At 48.8% G+C, this 21,927-nt stretch overlaps 2 protein-coding genes, 2 long non-coding RNA genes and 8 other non-coding genes across 16 annotated transcripts; 11 read left to right on the top strand and 1 right to left on the bottom strand.

Moving 5' to 3' along the window:
• Positions 1–132: 132 nt before the first annotated feature.
• On the bottom strand, positions 133–13,741 carry LOC138062176 (uncharacterized). Its single transcript, XR_011136266.1, has 5 exons — positions 13,604–13,741; positions 9,462–9,661; positions 8,538–8,593; positions 1,622–2,883; positions 133–846 (listed from the first exon to the last, which is right to left on the bottom strand). It is a non-coding gene; the product is annotated as an uncharacterized lncRNA (long non-coding RNA).
• Positions 368–439, top strand: TRNAC-GCA (transfer RNA cysteine (anticodon GCA)). Its single transcript has one exon. It is a non-coding gene; the product is annotated as a tRNA-Cys (tRNA).
• On the top strand, positions 3,731–3,802 carry TRNAC-GCA (transfer RNA cysteine (anticodon GCA)). The gene has a single exon. It is a non-coding gene; the product is annotated as a tRNA-Cys (tRNA).
• RPL23 (ribosomal protein L23) lies at positions 4,122–7,226 on the top strand. Its single transcript, XM_068918861.1, has 5 exons — positions 4,122–4,243; positions 4,780–4,863; positions 5,293–5,421; positions 6,763–6,876; positions 7,096–7,226. Exons 1-5 carry the CDS (start codon positions 4,231–4,233, stop codon positions 7,176–7,178), a joined length of 423 nt encoding a protein of 140 aa, XP_068774962.1. The 5' UTR covers positions 4,122–4,230; the 3' UTR covers positions 7,179–7,226.
• Positions 5,101–5,231, top strand: LOC138062272 (small nucleolar RNA SNORA21). The gene has a single exon (XR_011136343.1). It is a non-coding gene; the product is annotated as a small nucleolar RNA SNORA21 (small nucleolar RNA).
• On the top strand, positions 5,908–6,040 carry LOC138062271 (small nucleolar RNA SNORA21). Its single transcript, XR_011136342.1, has one exon. It is a non-coding gene; the product is annotated as a small nucleolar RNA SNORA21 (small nucleolar RNA).
• Positions 7,731–13,706, top strand: LOC138062175 (uncharacterized). 4 transcript variants are annotated; one of them, XR_011136263.1, is made up of 5 exons: positions 7,731–7,921; positions 9,143–9,241; positions 9,492–9,691; positions 9,976–10,227; positions 13,269–13,706. It is a non-coding gene; the product is annotated as an uncharacterized lncRNA (long non-coding RNA). The 4 variants fall into 4 exon arrangements; XR_011136264.1 differs by lacking the exon at positions 9,976–10,227; XR_011136262.1 differs by lacking the exon at positions 13,269–13,706 and having other exon boundaries at positions 9,976–11,330.
• Positions 10,753–10,824, top strand: TRNAC-GCA (transfer RNA cysteine (anticodon GCA)). Its single transcript has one exon. It is a non-coding gene; the product is annotated as a tRNA-Cys (tRNA).
• Positions 11,118–11,189, top strand: TRNAC-GCA (transfer RNA cysteine (anticodon GCA)). Its single transcript has one exon. It is a non-coding gene; the product is annotated as a tRNA-Cys (tRNA).
• TRNAC-GCA (transfer RNA cysteine (anticodon GCA)) lies at positions 11,750–11,821 on the top strand. Its single transcript has one exon. It is a non-coding gene; the product is annotated as a tRNA-Cys (tRNA).
• Positions 12,232–12,303, top strand: TRNAC-GCA (transfer RNA cysteine (anticodon GCA)). Its single transcript has one exon. It is a non-coding gene; the product is annotated as a tRNA-Cys (tRNA).
• Positions 13,742–13,852: 111 nt separating the features above from the next.
• On the top strand, positions 13,853–21,453 carry CWC25 (CWC25 spliceosome associated protein homolog). Of its 2 annotated transcripts, none has more exons than XM_068918860.1 (10): positions 13,853–14,002; positions 14,331–14,503; positions 14,978–15,214; positions 15,938–16,007; positions 16,539–16,666; positions 17,082–17,151; positions 17,642–17,832; positions 18,425–18,502; positions 19,093–19,254; positions 20,586–21,453. In XM_068918860.1, the coding sequence occupies exons 1-10, from the start codon at positions 13,985–13,987 to the stop codon at positions 20,698–20,700; spliced, it is 1,242 nt and encodes a 413-aa protein (XP_068774961.1). In that variant the 5' UTR covers positions 13,853–13,984; the 3' UTR covers positions 20,701–21,453. The 2 variants fall into 2 exon arrangements, with proteins under 2 accessions (XP_068774961.1, XP_068774960.1); XM_068918859.1 differs by having other exon boundaries at positions 18,422–18,502.
• Positions 21,454–21,927: the final 474 nt, after the last annotated feature.

Raw genomic sequence — 21,927 nt, 5'->3', positions numbered from 1 at the left:
ACCCCGCCGCCCGCGCGCGCCCACGTCCTTTGCCGCGCCGCGCGTGCGCCGCGCGCGCGGGCACCGCCTTCCCGCGCTGCTCCCCACGGGCGCGCACACGGACCGGGACCCCTTTTTTTTTTTTTTTTTTTTGCACGACTCCGGCCGTGCACGCCCACGCGTGCGCGCTCCCTTTCTTTTTTTTTTTTTTTGCACCGCTCTCCCCACGCACACTCCGCTTTCGCACAGCGTGGGCACACTCTGCTCGGCAAGGCGCGTACGCCAGCTCCGGCCGCGGGGCGTCCCAGCCCCACGCGCCGCCGCGCTCACCCGTGGGGGCCGCGGGAGCTCTGCAGTAAGGGCGCGCCCGCCGGCAGCACAGCCAATCGGGGGTATAGCTCAGTGGTAGAGCATTTGACTGCAGATCAAGAGGTCCCTGGTTCAAATCCGGGTGCCCCCTTCGGGTTGTGCTTTTTGCCTTTTCCACCCCCGTTTGAAGCCCCACGATGGGATTTCACCCTCGTTTTCAGCAGCGCGTCCAAAAAGCGCCGTGGCGCCCCCGACGTCACCGCTGCAGCCGGCAAGCAGCCCGGGCGTGGGACGCTGCCTTTCGCCCACAGGCGCGAGGAAAGCGGTTGCTTGTGTCTGCAAAAAATAAACTGCCGGCGCCCTGAAATCCCCCGGCGCGTTGGCAAGCTGGGACAACGCCGGCGGCAGCGGCGCCCCGGCCCTGGCGCTCGCAGGCTGCGAAGGGAGCTGCCATCCTTGCGGGGAGCTTTGGCGGCAGCGGCTCCGGCTGGCTCCGCTCCCGTGGTGGCCGCCGCGTCGCATTCCCGTGCCGAATACACCTCGAGGTGCCGAGAGGGGCTGTAAGAAATAACAGCTCCTTTTTTACGAGGAAGTGATCCAACCAAGGCAGGCCAAAAGCCAGCCCCGGGTAGCCCATCGCGTGGCACTGGGGCGAGAGGGAGCACCCCGAATCGCCGGGCTTGTGCTTGGCACGAGAACACCAGCTACCCAGGGGTTTCTCAACCCAAATTCCCAACGAGGTTAAAATATGGCCCCTTTTTAGCAGAATTTTACTGCAATTGCATGTCACTGAATTCAGGTGAACCTGGCCCGAGCCCTCGCTGGTAGCAGCAGGAATATCGCTGGGGTGAAGCGGAGCCCGGGCTTCGCACACGTGTGTTTCCCGCGTGTGTGTGCGTTAGGTCTTTTACAGCCACTTGCACTCAGAGGTGGGTAGTCTAGACTCCAGCCTGCTTAGGTTATTATATCACCAAAGGCTCAGCAAGAACATGAATTCAATTGCTCTCAGGGAGATAACTACACCTTAATTCCCCCAATGTTCTCCCTTCCTTAAGCGTGTTACAAAAGAGCAACCCTTAGCCATCGTTACTGGGAGGCGCGCTTTACTAAAGCACACCCACATCCAAGGAGGCTGCAGTCAGCTCTGCGCTCCCCTTATTCATTTCAGGATGCCGCTTTAATTTGCCTTCCTTCATTTTAAAAGCAGCTTATCTGATCCTCTGGCAAAGACACCCACTCCTTCCCTTTCTGATCACCTTGCACAACACTCCCCAGCCCCCTGAAACAGCCTCCCACCCTTTCCTGGCCCGTCTCGGCTTAAAATAAGACAGACTTTTTCTGTTTATCCGGCTCGCTGGGATGCTGCTGTGGGTGGTTTTTCCTTCCTTAGCTCCGCAGAAGCGGCTGGGTGACTGAGGCTGCTCATCAGCCAGACACCATCAGCTGCTCGTCAGCGTGTTGGCAGGGGATGCTTCACACGCGTGGTCCCGATCCGGCCGTGCCCCCTGCACATCCCGAAGCCGCTCAGCCCCCGGCTCTCCCAAGGCCCCTGCTCCAGCTGCGCCTCTCTTTCCGCCCAGGAGTCTCTGGGAAGCGTCCGCACCCGGCTCCTGCCCCGCGCTCCCGGGAGCCGCCGGGAAACGGCGCGTCCCTGTCTGCCCCATCCCCGCTGCGCGGGCTGAGCAGCTCCCAAGTGGACTGGGCACATGGAAAATGAATGCAGAGACGAAGTAGTCCCTCCTCCGTGATCTTCTTGGGAAGAGCAAATTCACTCCATGGTTTGGCCTGTAATTTTTTACCGATAATTTTGCAGCAGTGATGGTGAGAGCTGATGGCCTTTCTGGGCATCCCGCGTAGAAAAGATGCGTCAGATGAAACTGCACTGCAATATGTTGAGGTTGTTATGCCAGACAGTGCTGCGGTATTTGTCTCTCATTAGCTGCAAACCGCATGTTTACTGTTAGTGGTTGATTTTATAGCCATGAAATGACAGGATATTTCTCCGCTTACTGAAGTTATTATTTTAAACGTGTATTTCCCATTATTTGCTTCCAAGCTGTCAAGATACTTCCTCAGCACTGTGCAGAGTACTCAGAGGATAGGGTAGATGAAATATTACAACCAGCATCACTCGTGCTTTCCTCTCAAAATTAGATTTAGACACTTCCCAAGTAAATCAAAAATCATTTACTGCCACTGGGAAAAAAATTCTTTCATGTTGTGGATAAATTACACTGGGATTTGCAAAATCACTTAGGGCTGAAAATTAATGTGGAGGCAAAAAAATGGACAAGGGCAATTCTTTCTGATAACACAGAAAAATTCATTTCTTGACTTACTGTCAAGAGCGTGGCTCGAGACGCGCCGTTCTTCAGCAGCATTCCTGATAAAGCTTTCTCGAGCAGGAGCCGTGAAACATTCACATAAATCAGCTGGCTGCAAATGTTTTTCACCAGCTTGTAAAGTAACTATTTGCGGCTCTCGGTCCTGCTTTTCTGGTAAGACTCCTAGTCCTCAGCCCTCCATGTCTGGCTCCTCGAAGGCCTGGGCTGTTCATCCCCATAGTGCCGCGGGGAGAGCTGCTCCGGAGGTGACCTGTGTCCAAGTGAATCGTCTTGGTGAGGAAACTACACAAAACGTCCCATTTTTCGAGCAGTGCTGTGGAGCAGGAGCGAGCGCGTTGCTCCCACCTCCTGCGTCCCCAGCCCTCCCAGGATCCTGGCCCTTCCGGCATCCTGCTTGCAGCCCACCAAAGCCCCCTGCTTTGCAGCTCCGAGCAAACATCTCGGCAGTTTCGTGGTGCAAGCAGGACTTGGGGGCTGCAAGGGCAAGCGCTTCCCCAGGTGGTTTCCGTAGGGCAGAGCCTGGGGAGGTCACCGTGGCGGCTTGCTCGCCATGCGTGGCGGCCCCGGCTCACTCTTAACCGTATTGACAAGAGGGTGCAAAACGAGAGGGCACAGGGATGAGCCTGGCAAACCTCTGCGCAGGCTGCAAGCGCTCAGCCTGTAGGAGCCGGGAGGGAACTGGGCAGGGATTGCCCAGGCATCGCCGTGGGCTGGTCGCCCTTCGCCTGGTGATTGCTGCAATTTCAGCGCTCGTGTGTGTGCACACGCTCCCCTTGCTGCCAACGCGCCTGATGAGGATGGACACCTGGACGCTGCAAAGGGCAGCGCACGCTGCGGCGGTGAAACCAGCCGTTACCTTTCTGGAAAACCTGGCAAGAAAATGGCCCTTTGGAGTTGTTTGGAATGGGCTGCGCTGCTCTTCCTCCTCTGGGCTGCAGCTTCGCTCCCACCTCTTTTCCATTGTCTGCTGGAGGCCCCCGGGAAGGGGGGGAGCAGGCGAAGGTCCGAGTGGGGCAGCACCCCCAGAGCATCCCAGGGACATCCCCAGGGCCAGGAGTCCACTCTGAGATGTCCCCAAGCTAGCAACCCAAGCAGGTGGGGGTATAGCTCAGTGGCAGAGCATTTGACTGCAGATCAAGAGGTCCCCGGTTCAAATCCGGGTGCCCCCTTTTTCTTTTTTCCTCCTCTTCTTTTTTTCTCCTTTTATCTTTTTCCAACCCTCCACAAAAAAAAGGTCACCCCCCCCCCGCCCAAGTATTCCTTGCACCGAATCCACCCAGCGCCTCGGCCGTCCCGGTGCCTCCCGAGCAGGGCTCCCTGCAGCCGTCGCGGCCGCGGGTGGGTCTGCTTGGGTGGGTGAGTGGGGTGGGGGGGGTCGATCTTTTTTGGGGGGGTCCCGGGGTGGCCCCACGCGCAGGGTCGGGGCACGCCTCCGGGGCGGCCCCCAGGGGGCGCCACGTGACGCTCCCCCCCCCCCGCGGCCTCGTCACGTGGCGCTCCGCCGCGGCCTCGTCACGTGACGACCGCCCCCCCCTCCCCCCGCGGCGGTCTCATTTCCCGGCGTGCCGCGCGCGGCGCTCTCTCTTCCGGCGCCAAGATGTCGAAGCGGGGTGAGATAGGCGCGGGGCGGCGGCGGCGGCGGATCCGGACCCATCCGCGGGCCGCGGCGCCCCGGGACCGGGCGGGGCCGGCGCGGGGGGCGGCTCGGGAGCGGCCTGGCGGAGCGGGGCGGCAGGGGGTGCTGTAACAGCCGGTGCGGCCCGGCCGCGAGCCCGGTGGAACCGGGCCGGGGAGCGGAGGCCCTTCGGGCCACGGGCTCCGACACCCCCGGGGGCGGCGCCGACGTACCCCGAGGGGCCTCGCCCGCCCCCCCCCCCCGGCCGGGCTCGCTCTGAGGGCCGCGGGGCTTTGACGTGGAGCTCAGCTGGGGTTAAAAACCCGCGGTGGGGCAGCTGTGTGCCGGGGCCTAAGGAAGCTGGGGCTGGGAAGGGATGCACCTTTGTAGCTGTGGGATATTTGGATGCTGGGAGTTTTGCAACAGGCAGTTTCAAGGGCAAGAGCCTGGCTTGTTATGTTGCATCTGGAATATGTTTCTGCTCCCTAGTTGTGGTCTTACTGTTTTGGTTTTTTTTTTTTAAACCTGCAGGACGTGGTGGTTCATCTGGTGCGAAATTCCGCATCTCCCTTGGTCTCCCTGTGGGAGCTGTGATCAACTGTGCGGATAACACAGGTGAGTCCAGCTGCCACGTTTCTATAATTGTTTGTTTGTTTCTGCCTCTGGCAGGCTTTTTTCTGGGGATTTGAGTTAAGAGGAGGGATCCAGTGGCTCAAGACCGAGCCTAGAAACCCTCTGCCTGGAGAGGGGATGTAAATTAATAGAACAATTAGCTGTTGAACAAATCCATGGATTCTTGACTGTGTTAAGTCTTGGAGCAGTTTAACACAGTGGTGGTGCTAAAAACACTTTTCCTTCTGAAAAGCACTTGCTGAGTCTGTGTTTGTGGCTCAGTGAGATGTCGTGGGAGGGTATAGCAACAGTATCGCTTTTGGGTGAAGTGACAGCCTGTGCTGTTAGCTTCAATCAGTGGTCTGACAAGAGTCCCTGTAGAGGAAGCTTCTTCTGGGACAGATGGGCTGATGCAGGTGACTTTCCTTGCAGGTGCCAAGAATCTTTACATCATCTCTGTGAAGGGGATCAAGGGGCGCCTGAACAGACTGCCAGCTGCTGGTGTGGGTGACATGGTCATGGCTACTGTCAAGAAGGGCAAGCCTGAGCTGAGGAAGAAGGGTGAGTTTGGAGAGGAGCTGCAAGTCCTGCAGGGCTTCTCAAACTAAACAGCCCTGAGTGGAAGGGCAGCTACCCTGCAGCACCTTCCCAGGCGCAAGAGAGCGCACCAAAATGCACTGCTCAGTACATGTGTGCTGCAGAGAATCACTTGCCTGGCTTTCCTCAAGCTGTTCACTGTGGGGGATGGGGCAGAATGAATCCTGCTTATTTTGATGACTGTCGCCCTTGTAGGTTGGTATAACGTAGCTGGGTCTTGCTGGGTTACAGTAGCAGTCTGTGCCTCAGCATTACAACTCAAGTCCAACACAAAAAACTAGGAGGGGCATAATGCCATCATTAGGCTACTCTCTGCTGCTGAGAGTCTGCTTGCACTGCAGTGCCCTTCCTTTGTGGGATGGAAAGGCAGATCTTGCATCTAAGGGGAGCAAGTTTCCTCCTTCAAACTGATATAGACAGTAGGCACCTCCTCCCTGGAGTGTTAGTTCCACCCTTCTGAAAAGCACTTGTTGGGTCTGTGCTCAGTGGCTCAATGAGTTGTCGTGGAAGGGCATAGCAAAGACATCGCTTTTGGGTGAAGTAGCAGCCTGTGCTGTTTATTTCAATCAGTGGTGTGACATTGTGCCTTGGAAAACAAGCCTTGCTGCTGCTTTGGAGGGAATAAGGGGGAAGAGGTTCTTGCTGAGTATTGCCTATGAATTGGCATTACATTTAGAAATGTAAGTGGGAAACTGGAAAAACACTCAATTGCCCAAGTCCAGAGGTGGCTGAAGCGTTACACAGTTGGGTCTAGGCAAACTGTAGTTTGTAGACAGTACACAACCCAACTAATGCACTGCGCGCTATGGAGCAAGAGACATGATTACAGCAGCCACTTCCCTGCTTCTGTAAGAGAACAGAGGTAGGAAAAATAAAAATACACTGCATTTGCACTTGGCCCTAGGCTGAGTTGTCTTTAAAAGAACTTTTCCTTCCAGTATAGCCAAAGAGTTGGCTGAGGAGCCTGTCTTAGACCATCAGTCCTGCTCTATCAGCAGGATTTCTGAGGCTCGTTTAGGTGTCAGCTGTGTTTCCAGGTATTACCAAGGAAACTTGATAGATTTTCTAATGTGAATGCTTAGAAGCCAAAGGTAGGGTGATTTGCCTATCAGACCTGAGAAATATACAGCCTGTATTGGAACTGTAATCCAATGTGCTTGCTAGTGAAGCACTGCAAGTATGATACTCAAAAAAAGTGTGTATTGAGCTGAGAGACTACAGCAGAACATTTCCTCTGGGGTATCTGTTATTGGACTGTGCTTAAAAGGATGGTTGAGATACTGAGCTGCTTGTTTCTCTTTATAGTGCACCCAGCAGTGGTAATTCGGCAGCGAAAATCGTACAGGAGAAAAGATGGTGTGTTCCTTTATTTTGAAGACAATGCAGGAGTGATAGTAAATAATAAAGGTGAAATGAAAGGTATGGACAAGAATCCTGTTGAAGTGGGCAAAGGTGAAATGGGCGGGATGGTGTGTTGGCATTTCCTGTTGAGAGCTCCGCTCTCCTGGGCGAAAGGAGCCAGCTTCTCAGATTCAGGAGCACCATCAGGCTGAACTAGTGTTTGTGTAAAATGTCACTTTATTCTATTGCTGCACCTGCTCAGCCCTCTTAATGTACTCTCTCCTTTCTCTTCTCCAGGCTCTGCAATCACAGGCCCTGTGGCTAAGGAGTGTGCAGATTTGTGGCCCAGGATAGCCTCCAATGCAGGAAGCATTGCATAAATGTGTTCATCTTTGTAGAGATAAAATAAAAGTGCTTCTATCAAATAAGTAGTGTCTGTCTTGCCATTTTAAAGCTTAAGCTGTTCTCCTTTGCCAAGCAGGACTGATTGTTACAAATGAGGGAGTTATTCCAGTTCTGGGAAACCTTCCTTTCTACAGAGCTTCTTGTGTGGGGGTGTACGTCAGTAGGAAATAGGGTTTGGAGTTTAATATCCAGTGATTAGTCTTTTCTGGGGCAAATTCTATATATTGGAAAAACTGCATCTGGAAGGGGGCTGCACTGGCATGAATTGGATTTTAGCAATACTGATCAAATTGATCGAGCTCAGGGTATGCAAGGATGGAAACTGGGAGCTGTCTGTGAAACACCTTCTATGAAAATTCTTTGTATAGGAGTTGTCAATTGGCAGATCTGGAACTTTTCCAGAATGGATAATTTAACTGCTTAGAGATACTGGTCTGATTGTGTGGGAAAAGTATTGCCTGAAACTGAACTGTACCATGAACTGTTGAGGCCATTCTGGAGAAGAGGTGCTAAAGAATGCTTTCTTAGACCTTGTTGAAGACATGCAAGGACATATCAAGCCCACTGCTGCTTGCTGAGGTAGTGGCTTAATTCCATGCCTCTGAACCTCAATCAGTGGTGAAACAAGCCATCTGGTCAGCGACTGTTATTTGCAAGTAGAGAGGGGTGATCTGATTTTTCAACATCAGCTGAAAGGCTTCAAGATCAGAGTTGCAAGGTATGTTTACCCTGAATGTTGCAACAATTCCCTATGCTATGTAAAGTTGCTCGTGCTTTTCTTGGTGTTCCTCTCATTCCTTTCTAGCTGAAGCAGAGCCAGGAATGTATTTGGGTATAAACTGCTGATCAGCCCATTTTGTCTACCAGTATTTCAGCAGCAAAGCTTTTACCCTCCTATTGTGATGCTGCTGGTAAAGGACAATTTTGCTACTAAACAGTGTCCTGTACTCTTCCCTGTGTCAGAAGCCCGATGCTGCTCTTAGTTGCAAAGTCTTAGGAGTGCTCCCTTGCTTGTTGTGGGGTGGAAGGTGGGTCAGGGCTTTACTTCCTGCTTCCAGCTATGTGCCTGAGGCTGCTCCTCCAGCCCTTCCCTGGCCACTGAGAAAGGGTCATTGATGAGGTGGAGAGGTCTCAGGGAGCACAGTGTGGCTGGGGGGGGCTGCCCCCAGGCTCTGTTGCCCTACAACACCCAGCTTGACCCCCATGCTGCAGCCTACTTCACCTCCCCTGCTGTCTGTGCACTGCTGCAAGCTGTGTTCCTCCTGCCTGGTCCCCGAGACTGGCACCCCAGGCAGCCCTGCACCTCCCCACCAGCCTCAGCTGGCCAGGCTTACCTCTGGCTGCTCCAGGTCCCATCTGCTCCCACAGCACTGGCAGCAATGTCCCTCTCCTCAGGGAGAAGCAAAGGAAACCTGTTAATTCCCCTCTGTCCCCATGTTCCAAGTTTCCCTTTCCTTAAGAGATTTCTGAGGTACCTCTGTGCTGCTTGGATGTTTTCAGTGCAGTAATGTAGTGGAGGAAGGAGGAGGGTGCAGAAGGGAACAGAACCTCAGATATTTTGTATTGAAAACAGAAGTACTGATGGACAAGCGCATCAGAGCCTTGCAGTGGACTGTACGGTGCAGTTGTCCTGCAAGACTTGATGATTCCCTTTTTTCTGCCTCTTCTGCTTCCTTCCCTTTTCCATGCAAGATTTTCAGCAGCAAGTAGGATCTGCATTGCTTGGCATTCCAGCAATGAAGAACCTGCTTTCAGACTTTTTTTCTCTGTAAGGCCCAGTTCCAAAGTATTTTAGAATGCAGTAATTTGCAATGGGTTGCAAAAATCTGTCTCCTCAAAAACACACCCCTTTCCTCAGGCTCTTTTATGATGTATCCTAACCCTATTCCTGAAGCCCATTTCAGTCCTCAACCTCTGTTCTTCCTCTCCTTACCTGCAGCGCTATGGTGGCACATCCAGGGAGGGCTGGACAGGGGATGTTTCTATACCCATGGAGCAAAACAGAGGTACCCGAACAGAAGGAACTGGGCAAGTGCAGGTATGTGTCCCTCCCACAGCTCTTCCAGTGGGTTTATCTGAAGTGAAATGCTTTGTTTGAGAAATGATTTTTTTTTTAAACAGCTATTTAGCATGACCAGCATGATTCTGCAAAATGTTGTGGCCGTGGCCTAAAAACTGTTTCTCAGATGTTTCTATTGGATAAACATGAGCTGTGCGTTGGCAGCAGCTGGGGAGGGGAAATTTGAAAAAGGACTTACATGAACTGAGAGCAACTCTCTTTTCCACAGGCCGTTTCATAGAGCAGGTGAGCAGCCATGGCTTCTTCCTAGTAGACCTGAAACTCTATGGGTGCTTTGGCTATCACCACAACACTCCCAACTTATGGCTGAAGTCATCCTCTTATGGAGAAGTGACCATCTTTGCAATCCATGGCTGATGAAGGAGCTTTCTTCAGGCCCTGGAGAGAGATGGAGGTAGCTGCTTTTGAGTAAGAAATGAACACTAAGTGTTCTCACTTGTTCTATTTTAACAGCTTGTGCTCAATTTTTGATTTCTTTAAGATATGATCTGCTGATGCAGTATTTGGGCTCCTGCTCTACCAACTGCTCTAGAAATAGGCTGGGAGATTTGATGTCTCCCCTGTGCTTAGACAAAGAACTAGTTTCATTTGTTCTCTGGGGAAGAAGGAGGAGATATCTGAGATGTAAGAACCTTCATTGCCTTTCTCTGTGGTAAAAGGGGAAAGGAAGCAAACCTGCCTTTTGCCAACAGCTGATAAAGCATTAAGAAGAAGAAACCAGGACAGAAGACCTGATTCCCTTCTGTGGCCAGAGGAGGATAGCAGTGGGATGGTGGGAGCTCCCACGTGCATCTGCCCCTGGACAAGCTTTAATCGCCACTGCAGCATTCAGAGCCCCTTAAAACAGGGGTGGCCTGGATACAGGCTGCTTGCCAGGCTCTGGTGACCTGTTCTGTGACGCAACGCAGCTCTGATGCACGAGCTGTACTTGAACTGTCTGCAAGGTGTGTGACCGCGTATTGTCTCTATGTTAAACAGCACAGAGGAAGGTGAAGGCTTTTTCCCAGGCATGGTGTGCATTAAATGTTTTGGGTGTTGTTTCTCCTGTCACCTGCCTGTGGGCCAGTCAGTAGGGGAAGACAGAGAGACTTTGGGCAGCATGGGAGTTGTTCTGCCAGGTAATTACTCTGTATGGCTTGTGTGCTTGCTAATGGCAGGGCACACCCTGAGACTAAACACAGGCCTAGCCAAGTGCCAGGCGCTCTGAAGTCATTGTTTCAAATCTTTTTTTCTTCTCCCTTATCAGACCTTTTTAGAGAAACTGGAAATTTCATTAGCCTGCTCCACATAAGCCCAGTTCAAACTGTGGTGAGAGGCCTGAGGGCTTTTTTAAGGGAAAATGAATTATAGTTAGAGGGAGATTCTTTGTGAGAGAAGTTGCTGCAGGTACAGGGAGGGAAGGCAGTGGAATGTAGCACAGTAACATCGTCATTACTGAGAACTGGCCTTACCTGGCTCTCTGCACAGTTGGGGGTATAGCTCAGGGGCAGAGCATTTGACTGCAGATCAAGAGGTCCCCGGTTCAAATCCGGGTGCCCCCTCCCCTTTTCCTTCTTCAGGAAAAAGTTGCTTTGGAGAGTTTTTAAAATTTACTTAAATGCTTTTCCCCCCCCCCCAAAATTGCCTGTAGAGTATGACCTCTGTTTGATCAGGTGGTGGATAGAGGTTTAAAAAAGTAGGTTGTTAACAGAAGTGGACTAACACTTGGGTGTTTGTGAGCAGAGATATGAGTAGTTCCTTAAAAATATATTTTGTCCTGGAGTTAATTTCCAGACGCTTGCTGTAAATATTAGTAATTAATGAAAAGATTTGTACTGGGAGCTTTTATGCAAGAGGGGGTATAGCTCAGTGGTAGAGCATTTGACTGCAGATCAAGAGGTCCCCGGTTCAAATCCGGGTGCCCCCTCAAGATGTGTTTTTTTTCAGAATTTGTGCATGTTCACAGGGCTCATAAACACAGATTTATATCTTTTACTTTTTTCAGAGGCTGAAAAATATTTTTTTCATCAATAAATATCATTGTTGTCCTGTTGGAAGAGCTAAATCCAACACAGGGTTTATCTCACTACCCTCTTTAAGATCACTTCAGCTTCCTTGCAACTATTTCTCACATTACAATAAAACTTAACTATCCTGGCCAAAATTTCAAATAAAGAATGGGAGGCAGTCCCTATGTCAAATAACTTTGTCTCATCAAACAAAACAGACTGAAGTTAGAGGAAACAAATATATACACGGAAAGGGACCTAGCCAAGGTCGTCTGGTAAATCAAAAAAGGAGACACTCTGTCCTCATCTGGACCCTAGTGACCTTGGTTATATTGGTCCCTTTTGCATTCCAGGCTTGCAACCAAACCTTCTTCCACAGGATTTGCTTAATCTGTTCCCCATAGAACGGGGATGATGACTGGGGAAAAACATATTTTAAAACACCGCTTTGTTTACTTGTTTAGTTGTTTACAAGCAAGGGGGTATAGCTCAGTGGTAGAGCATTTGACTGCAGATCAAGAGGTCCCCGGTTCAAATCCAGGTGCCCCCTGAGTCCTGTTTTTCAGGAAAAACATAAGGAGCTTGCTTTATTTTCAGACATACTGAACTTGCCTGCATAGAATGTTGGTATCTGAACTTCAGTATTAAAGATATTGAGCCTTGACTAAACATTTGCTGTCAATATCCGTGTCACTAAGTAAAGAAATAATATTAGTTGCTTGGCCATAATAGTTTTTATCAATTAGGAAACTGCAGGGGGTCTAGACTGTGTAAGTAAAAACATTGTATATGTGTATTTGCCTCCGATATTGAGTCTCTCTAGTAATGCTCTCTGCACATACTTTTGCATGTGCATTAACATGTAAGTGCAGACTGCCGAATGAAATAATCCAACCAGTGGCCATAAAACTGGGCTATATATATTTTGTTCCAGAGGTAGTTCTGTCATTGTTAACCTCAGGGGGTATAGCTCAGTGGTAGAGCATTTGACTGCAGATCAAGAGGTCCCTGGTTCAAATCCAGGTGCCCCCTCTCTCTTTTTCAACTGTCTTTTCCAACACTTCTTCACAGAAAGAAGAAATATGGACCAGAGATTTTCTTACTTGTTCATGGTCTTAGAGATTACTTGATGTTCTCTTGCCAAGTATGAATACTTTAGTACTTTTCCTCTGTATGCTCTCCTGAACAATACGCATACATGCCAACAAACTGGCAGAATGGAGGTACTGGGTGTCTAGTTTCTCCTGTGTGAATAACTGTCATTAACTTAAACTGCAAACAATGAGCATGATCCTGTTTTCCAGTAAGAAATTCTGACTGCACTATTTCCTAAAGGGAGCTGTGGTATCAAACCAGGGTAAGGTTGGTTTGTTGAGATTACAAGTCAAGATAAGTGTTCGTGTCTGGGGTTTGGGGGGGGGGGGGGGGGAGGTACCTGGATTTGAACCGGCAACCTTTTGCACCACAGTCAAGCACTGTACCCTTGAGCTATACCCCAGCCTCAGGGGGATCCCCAGGGGCTGATTTGCAGCAGGACGTAGCTCAGGGGCAAAGTGCTGGGTTAGGAACCAGGAGGTCACTGGTTCAAACCCACCCACCTCCACAAAAAGGATTGCAATCCAATGTACTTAAATGGTCTCAGGGACAAACAAATCTGTGGGATCTTTACCTGGCTTTGGCTCTGAGACCTTTCTTGTTGACCTTTGTATTCTGAAACTACACTGTAGCACAAATATGGCAGTATCATAGCTGTTTGACAGTAAATACAATAAGCCTATACAATCGACATTAAAAACATTGCAATACTCCACCAAAAAACTTCCTTCATGAATTCACCCCCTACTCAAATTAATAAAGAACTCTTAGGCACTTCTGGAAGATTCCTTCTACTATCCTAATTCAAAACATACACCTGCTGAAGTTTTTGTCTCAATTCCAGGTGAGACCTAAAGGAAAGCGAGGGTAAAATAAAAATAAATGTGATTTCTGTCCTGCAGGCTCAGTTAGAGGAGTGTGGATAATCATTCAGCAAACCAGTGATAACCTGCAATGGATCATCCTTCAGATGATGTTTTGGAGGCACTGCTTTCTTCACCTGAGCCAGGATGGCCCCAAACCCCTCATCAGCCACAATGGCATTCGTTGGGCCGACAAAGATCCTCCCTTCGTGTGTGTTGAGTCCAGCAGGATGTGGCAGTACTGGCTGCTGAAACCATCGGTCTGCAGGGGAGAGCTTTTGCTCAGGGGGCACCCAAATTTGAGCTGTAGCTCAAATTAAGAGGCTGGTGTGGGAAAGGGAAAGAAAACAGGCCGCAGGTGCAGTACCACTTACATTTAGACTGTGTCCTTGCTGCACCCGCAGGTGCTGCGCGGCAGGGAGGGGCGGCCCCACATCCTCGAGGCCGTTAAACACGCTAACTTCTCCTGTGCGATTTAACGTTGGTGACTTAATTCTTTTCTCTTTTTTTTTTTTTTTCCTCCTCCTCAACGGCCTCGAGAGCCGCCGAGGTGCGCGGGGGCCTGCGGCGGGGCCGAGCTGGCAGCCGGGCACCTCCTCCACCATCGCGCCGCCATCTTCCCGCCGCCCCTTCCCCTCCGGAAGTGACGCCAGAGAGCGGCGCCGCGCGGAAGAGGCGGTGGTGGCGGCGGCGCGGGGTGATGACGCAGCGGTCGGCCCGGTAGCGCGGAGGGACCCGCTCGCCCCGGCGTCGCTATGGGGGGAGGCGACCTGGTGAGGAAGGAGGCGCCGCGGGGAGCCGAGCCGGCGTCGTCCCCACCCTGCCGGCCACCTCGGGCTCCCCACGCCGGCCTGGGGCTCGCCGGGGTGCCCGGAGCCGCCTCCTGCCTCATGAGGCCGGACCGGGACCGTCGGCCCCAGCAGGCTACAGCGAGCTCGACCCCGGGCCCGAAACCCTGAGGGAGAGACTGGCTCTGGCCGGGGCCTTCTCTGCCGCCGCTGCCTCGCTGCTGCTGGGGAGGGAGCCCCCCCGGGGACCCGCGGGTAGGGAGGGGAGTGCAGCTGTTGAGCAGTAACGGTCCTGGTCTTGTCACTCCTGCAGAACTTGAAGAAGAGCTGGCACCCACAGACCCTGCGCAATGTGGAGAAAGTCTGGAAAGCGGAGCAGAAACATGAGGCCGAGCGGAAGAAGATCGAGGAGCTGCAGCGGGAGCTGCAGGAGGAGCGAGCCCGGGAGGAGATGCAGCGCTACGCGGAGGACATGGGCACGGTCAGGTGAGGTGGGGCTGGTACTCCAGGTGCCTGCGCAGCTGGTTACTGTCCCTAAGAATCCTCTGTTGAACACTCCAGAGGATTGCTGCATTACTGCAGCAGGAAGAGGTTCAGAATAGGAAAATTTTATTCAGACTTGCTTGGAGCTGTGTTCAAACTGTCAGGGCTCTGCTAGCAACAGACTGTAAGCTGTCACATTGCGTCACGCTGTCACGTAGTGCTATTTATGTTTTAGAGTAAACGGCAGTAGAGGAGGTTTGTAATTTAATTTCTTCCTCTGGTTCATTCAGTTAATTACCAGCCATGATGTTCTGTAGCTTTTACACGTAACTTCATGTCAAAAAACTCTCCTGCCAGGGATCAAGAGTTTAATGTCTCTGATACGGAAATGTTTCCACTCACCTTCGCAGAGCAGTGCCTTAAAATGTAACTTTCAGACGTCTACGATAGTAAATGAAACGGTCTTGTTTGTAACAGAAAAAGAGAAGAGAAGTTGGAATGGATGTACCAGGGTCCTGGAGGCATGGTGAACAGAGAAGAATACCTCATGGGTCGCCCTGTGGATAAATATGTCTTTGAGAAGACAGAAGACAAGGATGCAGGCTGCTCCAATGAGACAGGACTTCTCCCCGGCTCCATTTTTGCCAAGACAGGTGCCAATTCTGTCCTAGACATGGCAAACAAGATCCGGGAAGATCCACTTTTCATGATAAGGTACTAAAAGTGGAGTTGGTAGCGATAGCTCAGGCAGAGTACCAAAAATAGCAGCTTGCTGAGAACTGTCTCTCGCTTATCTATGTAAAGAATGCTATTATGCCTTTTCCCCAAAGTTCCCCCTGCCTGTTTGTGAGCCCTGGGCTATAGTGACAGTCCTGTCCCCGAAGAGGTCAACAATCACTTACACAACTGGTAGGATTTTACTTGTGTGTTCTAGATGCAGCAATATAATGCCAAATAATCAATTTGATCAGTTAACTGCTTTTGGATAGTTTTGCTAACTTGAATTCAAATCTAGGATGTTATCGTTTGGAAGAGCTGATGATCAGGATATAGACTTCAAGCTGCTAGCTGATAAGGACATAAAAATGCAAAGGCTGTTATTGCACCCTGGTTTTATCTCTACGAATTTAGGTCGTCCTCTTATGTGCACGCAAATATATCTGGTCTGTTATGAGAGGTCAGGCATTTAGCAGTGTTGTAGCCAGGTGGATTATAACCAAAAAAAATCTTGTTTGCCCTATCAATTGGACTCTTAGGTAGGGGGGGAAAAGAGGGACTTCATCTTAAATCGATCTGTGTTGCCGAACGTACAAAACCTGCCTTTTTCTTGCTTGTAGTTTTTCAGGATTGGCACTTCACTGGTGTCTTTCATGGAAAATATGATCCTTGATATTTTCAGTTGTTTGGAAATACTAATTTCTTTTTCCTCTGCTTTAGAAAGAGAGAGGAAGAGAAAAAAAGAGAAGTTTTGAATAACCCTGTAAAAATGAAGAAAATCAAAGAATTGGTAGGTGTATCTCCGTACTCCTTAACAGAGTCGAAATGTAGAATGCACTGAATCAAGGATGGGATCATAGGACAAAATTAATGTCCTTTAGGAGTGTGAGCTGAGTTCTGTTTTTCATCTGTTTCATAGCAAAGCAGAATAAATTCGGCTTTCTATGATCTAGTTATGTTAGAGTGAGGTTCCATATCAGTCTCTCAGCAAAGAGCTAAATTCCTTTCTTTTCAGATCCAGTGTTATTTTATTCTTTATTCTTCTTGCTCTTCTGTTGTCTTTTTAAACTAGTGCTGGTTTAGTACCACAGAATGATTGGAGACATAGGATTTTTACATGTACTGATAACAAACTGATGCTGGGGAAGACTCTAAGTGCTTTAGTTTTGAGAGAGAATCTTGGTAAAGGGTTTAGGTTTTGTCCTGAGAGCCTTTCCATAGAGAACTTTTGTTTGTGCATGGAGATCCTTGTCTTGTGATACTGACTGTTCAAGTGTAGGCACAGTAATGACTACTAATGAAATGGTGTCTTGCTTTATAGCTTCAAAACAGTTTAGATAAAAAAGAGAAAAAGAAGAAGAAAGAGAAAAAGAAGAAGCACAAGAAACATCGACGTCGGAGTTCTAGCAGTGAAAGCGCCAGCAGTGATGAGGACCGAAACAAAACCAAGTATGTTTCAAGGTTTCGTTATTTAAAAAAAAAAAAAAAACCTTGTTTTTTGCTTCAGTGGTCCATGTTTTAATGTCTCCTTCCAATCCTCTCTGAGTCTTGTCCTTCTAATGCTCTTAATTTGCCTAAACTTTTCTGTATTGCTACTTATTTGGTTTTGCGTTATTCAATTATAAGCTCATTGGATACAAAGGATTTTTAATTTAAGCATTCCCTGTCCTAAGTTGATAGTTCTATAGTACTGCAATGTATCTATTAATTTGGCTTGCCTTTTCATTTGCTTTGTAGAAAAAAAAACTGGGGACCCATATTTTAGATATTGAATGTATTTTTTTTAAATGGCATTTTAATATACAAAAATGTATTTTTTTTGAACTTCATCTGCTACAAAAGTACTATTCTGTTTCCTCTTTAGATCTCAGAAGAGGATGGGTAATTCTTCCTTGAAGCTAGTTCCTTCCAAGGTCCCAGGATATGGCTTACAAGTAAGCACCTTTGTTTTGCACAGCTCTTTCAGTAGAAAATGCTCATGCAAGAGTTGGAGAAGCTTGCTGCCATAACTACTTCACCAGCTGGAAGAGGATTATGAAAAGGACATGGTTTAATAAAGTTTGTATTCAATTTGGAGCCATCCAAGCCCTGAAACCAAAGGTGTTCAGATCCTGGTAGGACTTTTGTCCTCTTGGAGTTCAAGTTAAGTTCTATTTAATTTCTCTTCCTGGAGTTGTACATCTGTTTAAATCATGTACTTGACTATTATGACAACTTAGTTTATGGCTGAACATCATACAGAAGTTATCTTTTTAGACACAGGTGTTAGAATAGGAACGCAGCAGATGCGATACATAAACACAAACCAAAATACACACAGTCTCGTTCCCGCACTTAGCATAGTATGCTCTCTCCTCTGTGGCCTTGTGTCGTTGTGATGCTCTTAGGCGATGTCTCTCCTGAAGGATGCTCTTTGAATTCCAGATTAGAGACTCTGACCAGAACCGCAAGTCTCGGAGCTCTCCAGCTGCTGGCCAGGAGAGGGCTCCCCACAAGCACCGGGATCGCTCCAGGTCCAGGAGCCAGTCCCGCTCTCCTCAGAGGCGCAGTAGCAAGAAGAGTGCAGAACAGTCTGGATGCGGGTGGTCAAGATCCCCTTCTAGACACAGTAAACAGTGAGTGTGGCTGACCTGGATAACATATAGCAAGGGTTGCTGGTGGTGGAGTTCTCAGGAACCCGAATCCCTCTTACTCCATCTCTTCCTACCACTTCAGTGTTCTGACAGCATTATTGCTCAGTCCTTGTTGTAAAGGCAGCAGCTGTGCAGTTATGCAAGGGTGCAGAAGCACACAGGTTAGCTCCTGGGGGGCAGCATACTATCTACAGTTGTGCTTTTCATTTGTGACACCCTCCTGTTAAGTGCACACAAAGATATTGCTTGTGGTTGTACTTTATATGGGCTACTGATTCTCTTTAGAATATCTTTGTAATCTTTGAATTATCCTTACTAAATGCTAATAAAGCTAGGCACCAGGTACTTATTGCCTGCTGATGCAAGAATTTAAGGTGAATAAAAGTATATGGAAATTAGCAGTATATCAAGAGTCATTAGAATCTATTTTCGAAGTCGACAAGTAACAGTCCTGAAGTTATGGTAGAGATTGTAGTTTCAGAATGTATACAAAAAAATTGAGGAAAGTCTAGAGGTATAATAAATCATGTTCACCTGCCTGCCCTAAAAAGAGGGTATTCTTGTGTTACAGCAGTCGGGAGGAGAAAGGCAGAGCTAGGAGCCCTTCCCCTAGAAAGGGCTATCGGCGGCAGCATACTCCGGGTTACACAAGGTGAGTAAAATCTTGTCCATCTGCTTCTGGATGCAAGTTGCCTCTGATGATTCCAAAACAGCCTGGTGTAATCTGTGAAACAAATTTTATTGTATTAACTGAAATAGATCACATCAGACCACCAGAAAGTCAGGCAGACAGTCCTAAAGTGTTCAGTGTCGTGCTCTTGAGCTTGATTGCTAACACTTTGTACAGTTTCCCAAACCAACTCATATGGCTGCTGGTTCTTCATGTGTCTCGCATCACTGTGTGGGGCAGTGATGTGAAGTCAGTCTTTGTCCCACCGACTGTTACTTAGAAGGATTCTCTTTCACTGTCACCAAGAAAATACGACCTCGATGGCGTCATATTACCAGTCAATTAAAAGAAGGCTGAAAAGAGGAAGAAAATAGATTATTTCTTGGGGCATGGTAAAGCAGGGCGCTTAGATATGTACTTGCATGCTTTGCTGATTGGGTACCATAGGAAAAGCCGTGTTAAACACCCGTAATTTTGGAGATCATAACGCACATTAAAGAATGGAAAGCAAGAGGGCCATGGGGCCCAGCAATACTACTGATTCACAGCAGTGCTGTTTTCTACACGAACAGAAAGATCTCTCCAGAGGAACTAGAGCGTAAACGCCAGGAAATGATGGAAAATGCCAAGTGGCGGGAAGAGGAGAGAGCAAACAACCTCAGGAAACACCGAAAGGAGGAGGAGCTGGAGCGAGAGATGGAGAAACTTGACTCCCGAGACGGGAAGTTCTTGCAGTGAGTATCTTCGTTGTCTGCTTTTTCACTCAGGAGAAATGTAGGCCACAGCTTCTCAGGAGTGAGTGATCACGGTATAGATCTGTCTCTACTATGTTGTACAGTAGAACTAGGGAAATCTACTTTTCCCAAATTCTCTTCTTACCCAAAAATAGCTACTTTATGCTTCTGTGGTGACCTTGGTAATCAGACCTGAAAACTGATGGCTAGTTGTTTGTGCCATGCTATAGAAATTGCTTAGTGTTTTACAAGCAGATGTTAAAAGCTGTGATTTTTAGGAGCTTACAACAGAGTTCCAGTCCTGCAAGCCAGCTGGGGATTTGTGTGCCAAGGGCTTGTGTGACTGAAACCTGTGCTAAACAAGAAGTAAGACCAGTTCTAGAGGCATCTCTCTGAACAGAAATAGTAGCTTACAGTCCCTTGTGTAGGGGCCAGGCAAAAGAAACTGGAGTGGCACGAGGACTTCCAGAAAGCCCTGCATCGAGTTAGGAGAGTGCTTTCCCAGTGAGACTGTGGGGCTGTTTTCTGAGGGCCCTGATGCAGCGGTGTGTGAAAAAGATCCTATGGCAGGGTTGTGTATTATGCAGTTGCTGTAACATAGTCTACCTCTTCCTCTGAATAATTTATATAGCCTGGAGGACACTCTAATTTCTGAAGCTGTCCAGAGCTAGAATCATGCAAGGGGGGGTTAAAATCACAATAGGTTTTCTCCGTGAGCAAAATCTCCTTTGTGGAAAGGGATTCCTGTGTGTTCCCCCTGCACAAAACAAGTTGGCTGAACTGACAAACTGTGTTTATTGGTGTGCTGTTTGAGGATCATGATGGGCATGAGGAGGTCATTCAGAGAAGCGCAGCAATACAGTTTGAAGTAGTAAAAGCGGGAAGCAAGGGATCACAAGGATCCCTTCTCTCTTCTGTAGCTAACATAGTAATTTACAGTGTGAGCGCTGGCGTTTGGGTTCCCAGAGGAGCGCTGCCCTCAGTTCGGGAGCACATTGCTTTTCCCTCGTTTGCTTCTCAGAAAGCAACCAAGTCCCCTGTGGCAGTTGCATTTGTAATTAACGGTTAGTTATATTTGGAAGATGAAGGAGACTTGAGAGCTACTGAAAATGTATTTCTGAGTGCTGACCTTAAATAAGACATTGAATCTGTTACAAGCCAAACTAAAAGCTATTCAGTTTTTTCCACTGCAGTCTTTAATAAGAAATAACTGGCTGCTTCCTATTTTGGTTTAATGTAGGTAGATGACTTGGGAATAGTGAATGCTGCCAGAAATGGTGTAATGTTTGGAAAGAAATTCTGACTTCTTTTTTTGGTTCACTTTTCTGCAGTCGCTTAAAACTAGAGAGCGCCTCTACTTCCACTCTAGAGGATCGGGTGAAACGCAATATCCACTCCCTCCAGAGAACTCCCGCTGCCTTGGAAAAAAACTTTATGCAGAGATGAAACTTGTTCTTCCTCTGCTTCTGTGCAGGAGTTAAATGGACACTTATTCCCCAAAGGTGAGAGACCTCCAGCACACAGCCATCCGCTGGCTGCGTACACTGCTCTCTAGAGGAACAGTTGCCATCTCCCAAAGAGCTGCTGGATTTCTGTGCTGCAGCCTACAGCGTGTTCTAGTCTTCTGGCATTGTGAATACAATTGTAATGAGTACCTTGCAAACAAACCTCTGCTGGAGAACTCATGAGCCCTCGTATTCTATTTTTAGCATATTGCCAGATCTTTTCTTGCTCTCTCCACCTTGACTGGTATCGTTTTTGTATACTGTTATTAGCAGATTATGCCTGGTGGTAGCTGCTTTCTACATGGGCAAATTGTCCAAACTCTTTATATGATAGAGCAAAAGACCTATTTTTATTAGTACTTAAAAAAAATGGAGCAGAACAGATTCACTTGTGAGTTAACTTCATTGAATTTGGTAACAGCTGCATGAGTGACAAACCAAATCCCGCTTGGTACTGTCACTATTTCAAGTGTGAATTTGGAGGGTGATGTTAGTCTGTAAAATATCTGTAGCCAGTATTTAATTGCTCACGGATTTGAATGATGTTTTGGCCCAAAGGAAGTTTGTTCGAAGGGTAACGAATGAACCGAGTGTAGCTGATACAGCAAATATTTCTCTGGGATTTTGTAATGCAAGTAATGTGTATATGTACAGCAGTGTAGATTTTTTTTTTAAAGGAGAAACTTTACTGATATTTTTAAATGTTCTTTGTAGATTTTTGGGGTGGGGGAGGGCAGAGGGAGGAGTGAACTTCCCTGTCAAAGGGAAAACCCACGGTGTTAGGTGGGTCCCGGGGGCTGTAGCGGGTTGTCGCAGCCTTTCGGATTTATACGAGGGCCGGGCTCGTCCCCGGAGGCCGCCGGGCCCGGGGCTCCCCTGCCCGGGGCTCCGGGGTCCCCGCGCAGCGCTGCCCCCTCCTCGCCCGCCCTTTAAACAGCGGGCTGTGACGTCTGTAGCAGCCCATTCATAATTCCAGGCGCCTCGCTGCTTATTGGCTCGTTCGGGACGGGGCGTGGTCTAGGCGAGGACGTCACGCCGAGTGGGAGAGACCATCTCCGGGAAAAGGAGGAGGGGAGGAGACTTTGTTTCACCTTTCTCTCTTCCTCGGCGTATCCCTTTCTTTTGTTTCCCCTTTGCAGCCCGATCCCGGTAGCGGCTCTCGCCGTTT

This window comes from Struthio camelus, chromosome 25, assembly GCF_040807025.1.
Source record: "Struthio camelus isolate bStrCam1 chromosome 25, bStrCam1.hap1, whole genome shotgun sequence".
Classification (NCBI taxonomy): domain Eukaryota; kingdom Metazoa; phylum Chordata; class Aves; order Struthioniformes; family Struthionidae; genus Struthio; species Struthio camelus.
Note: the sequence above shows the minus strand (reverse complement) of the source record. Positions and strands in the feature narration are given on the sequence as shown.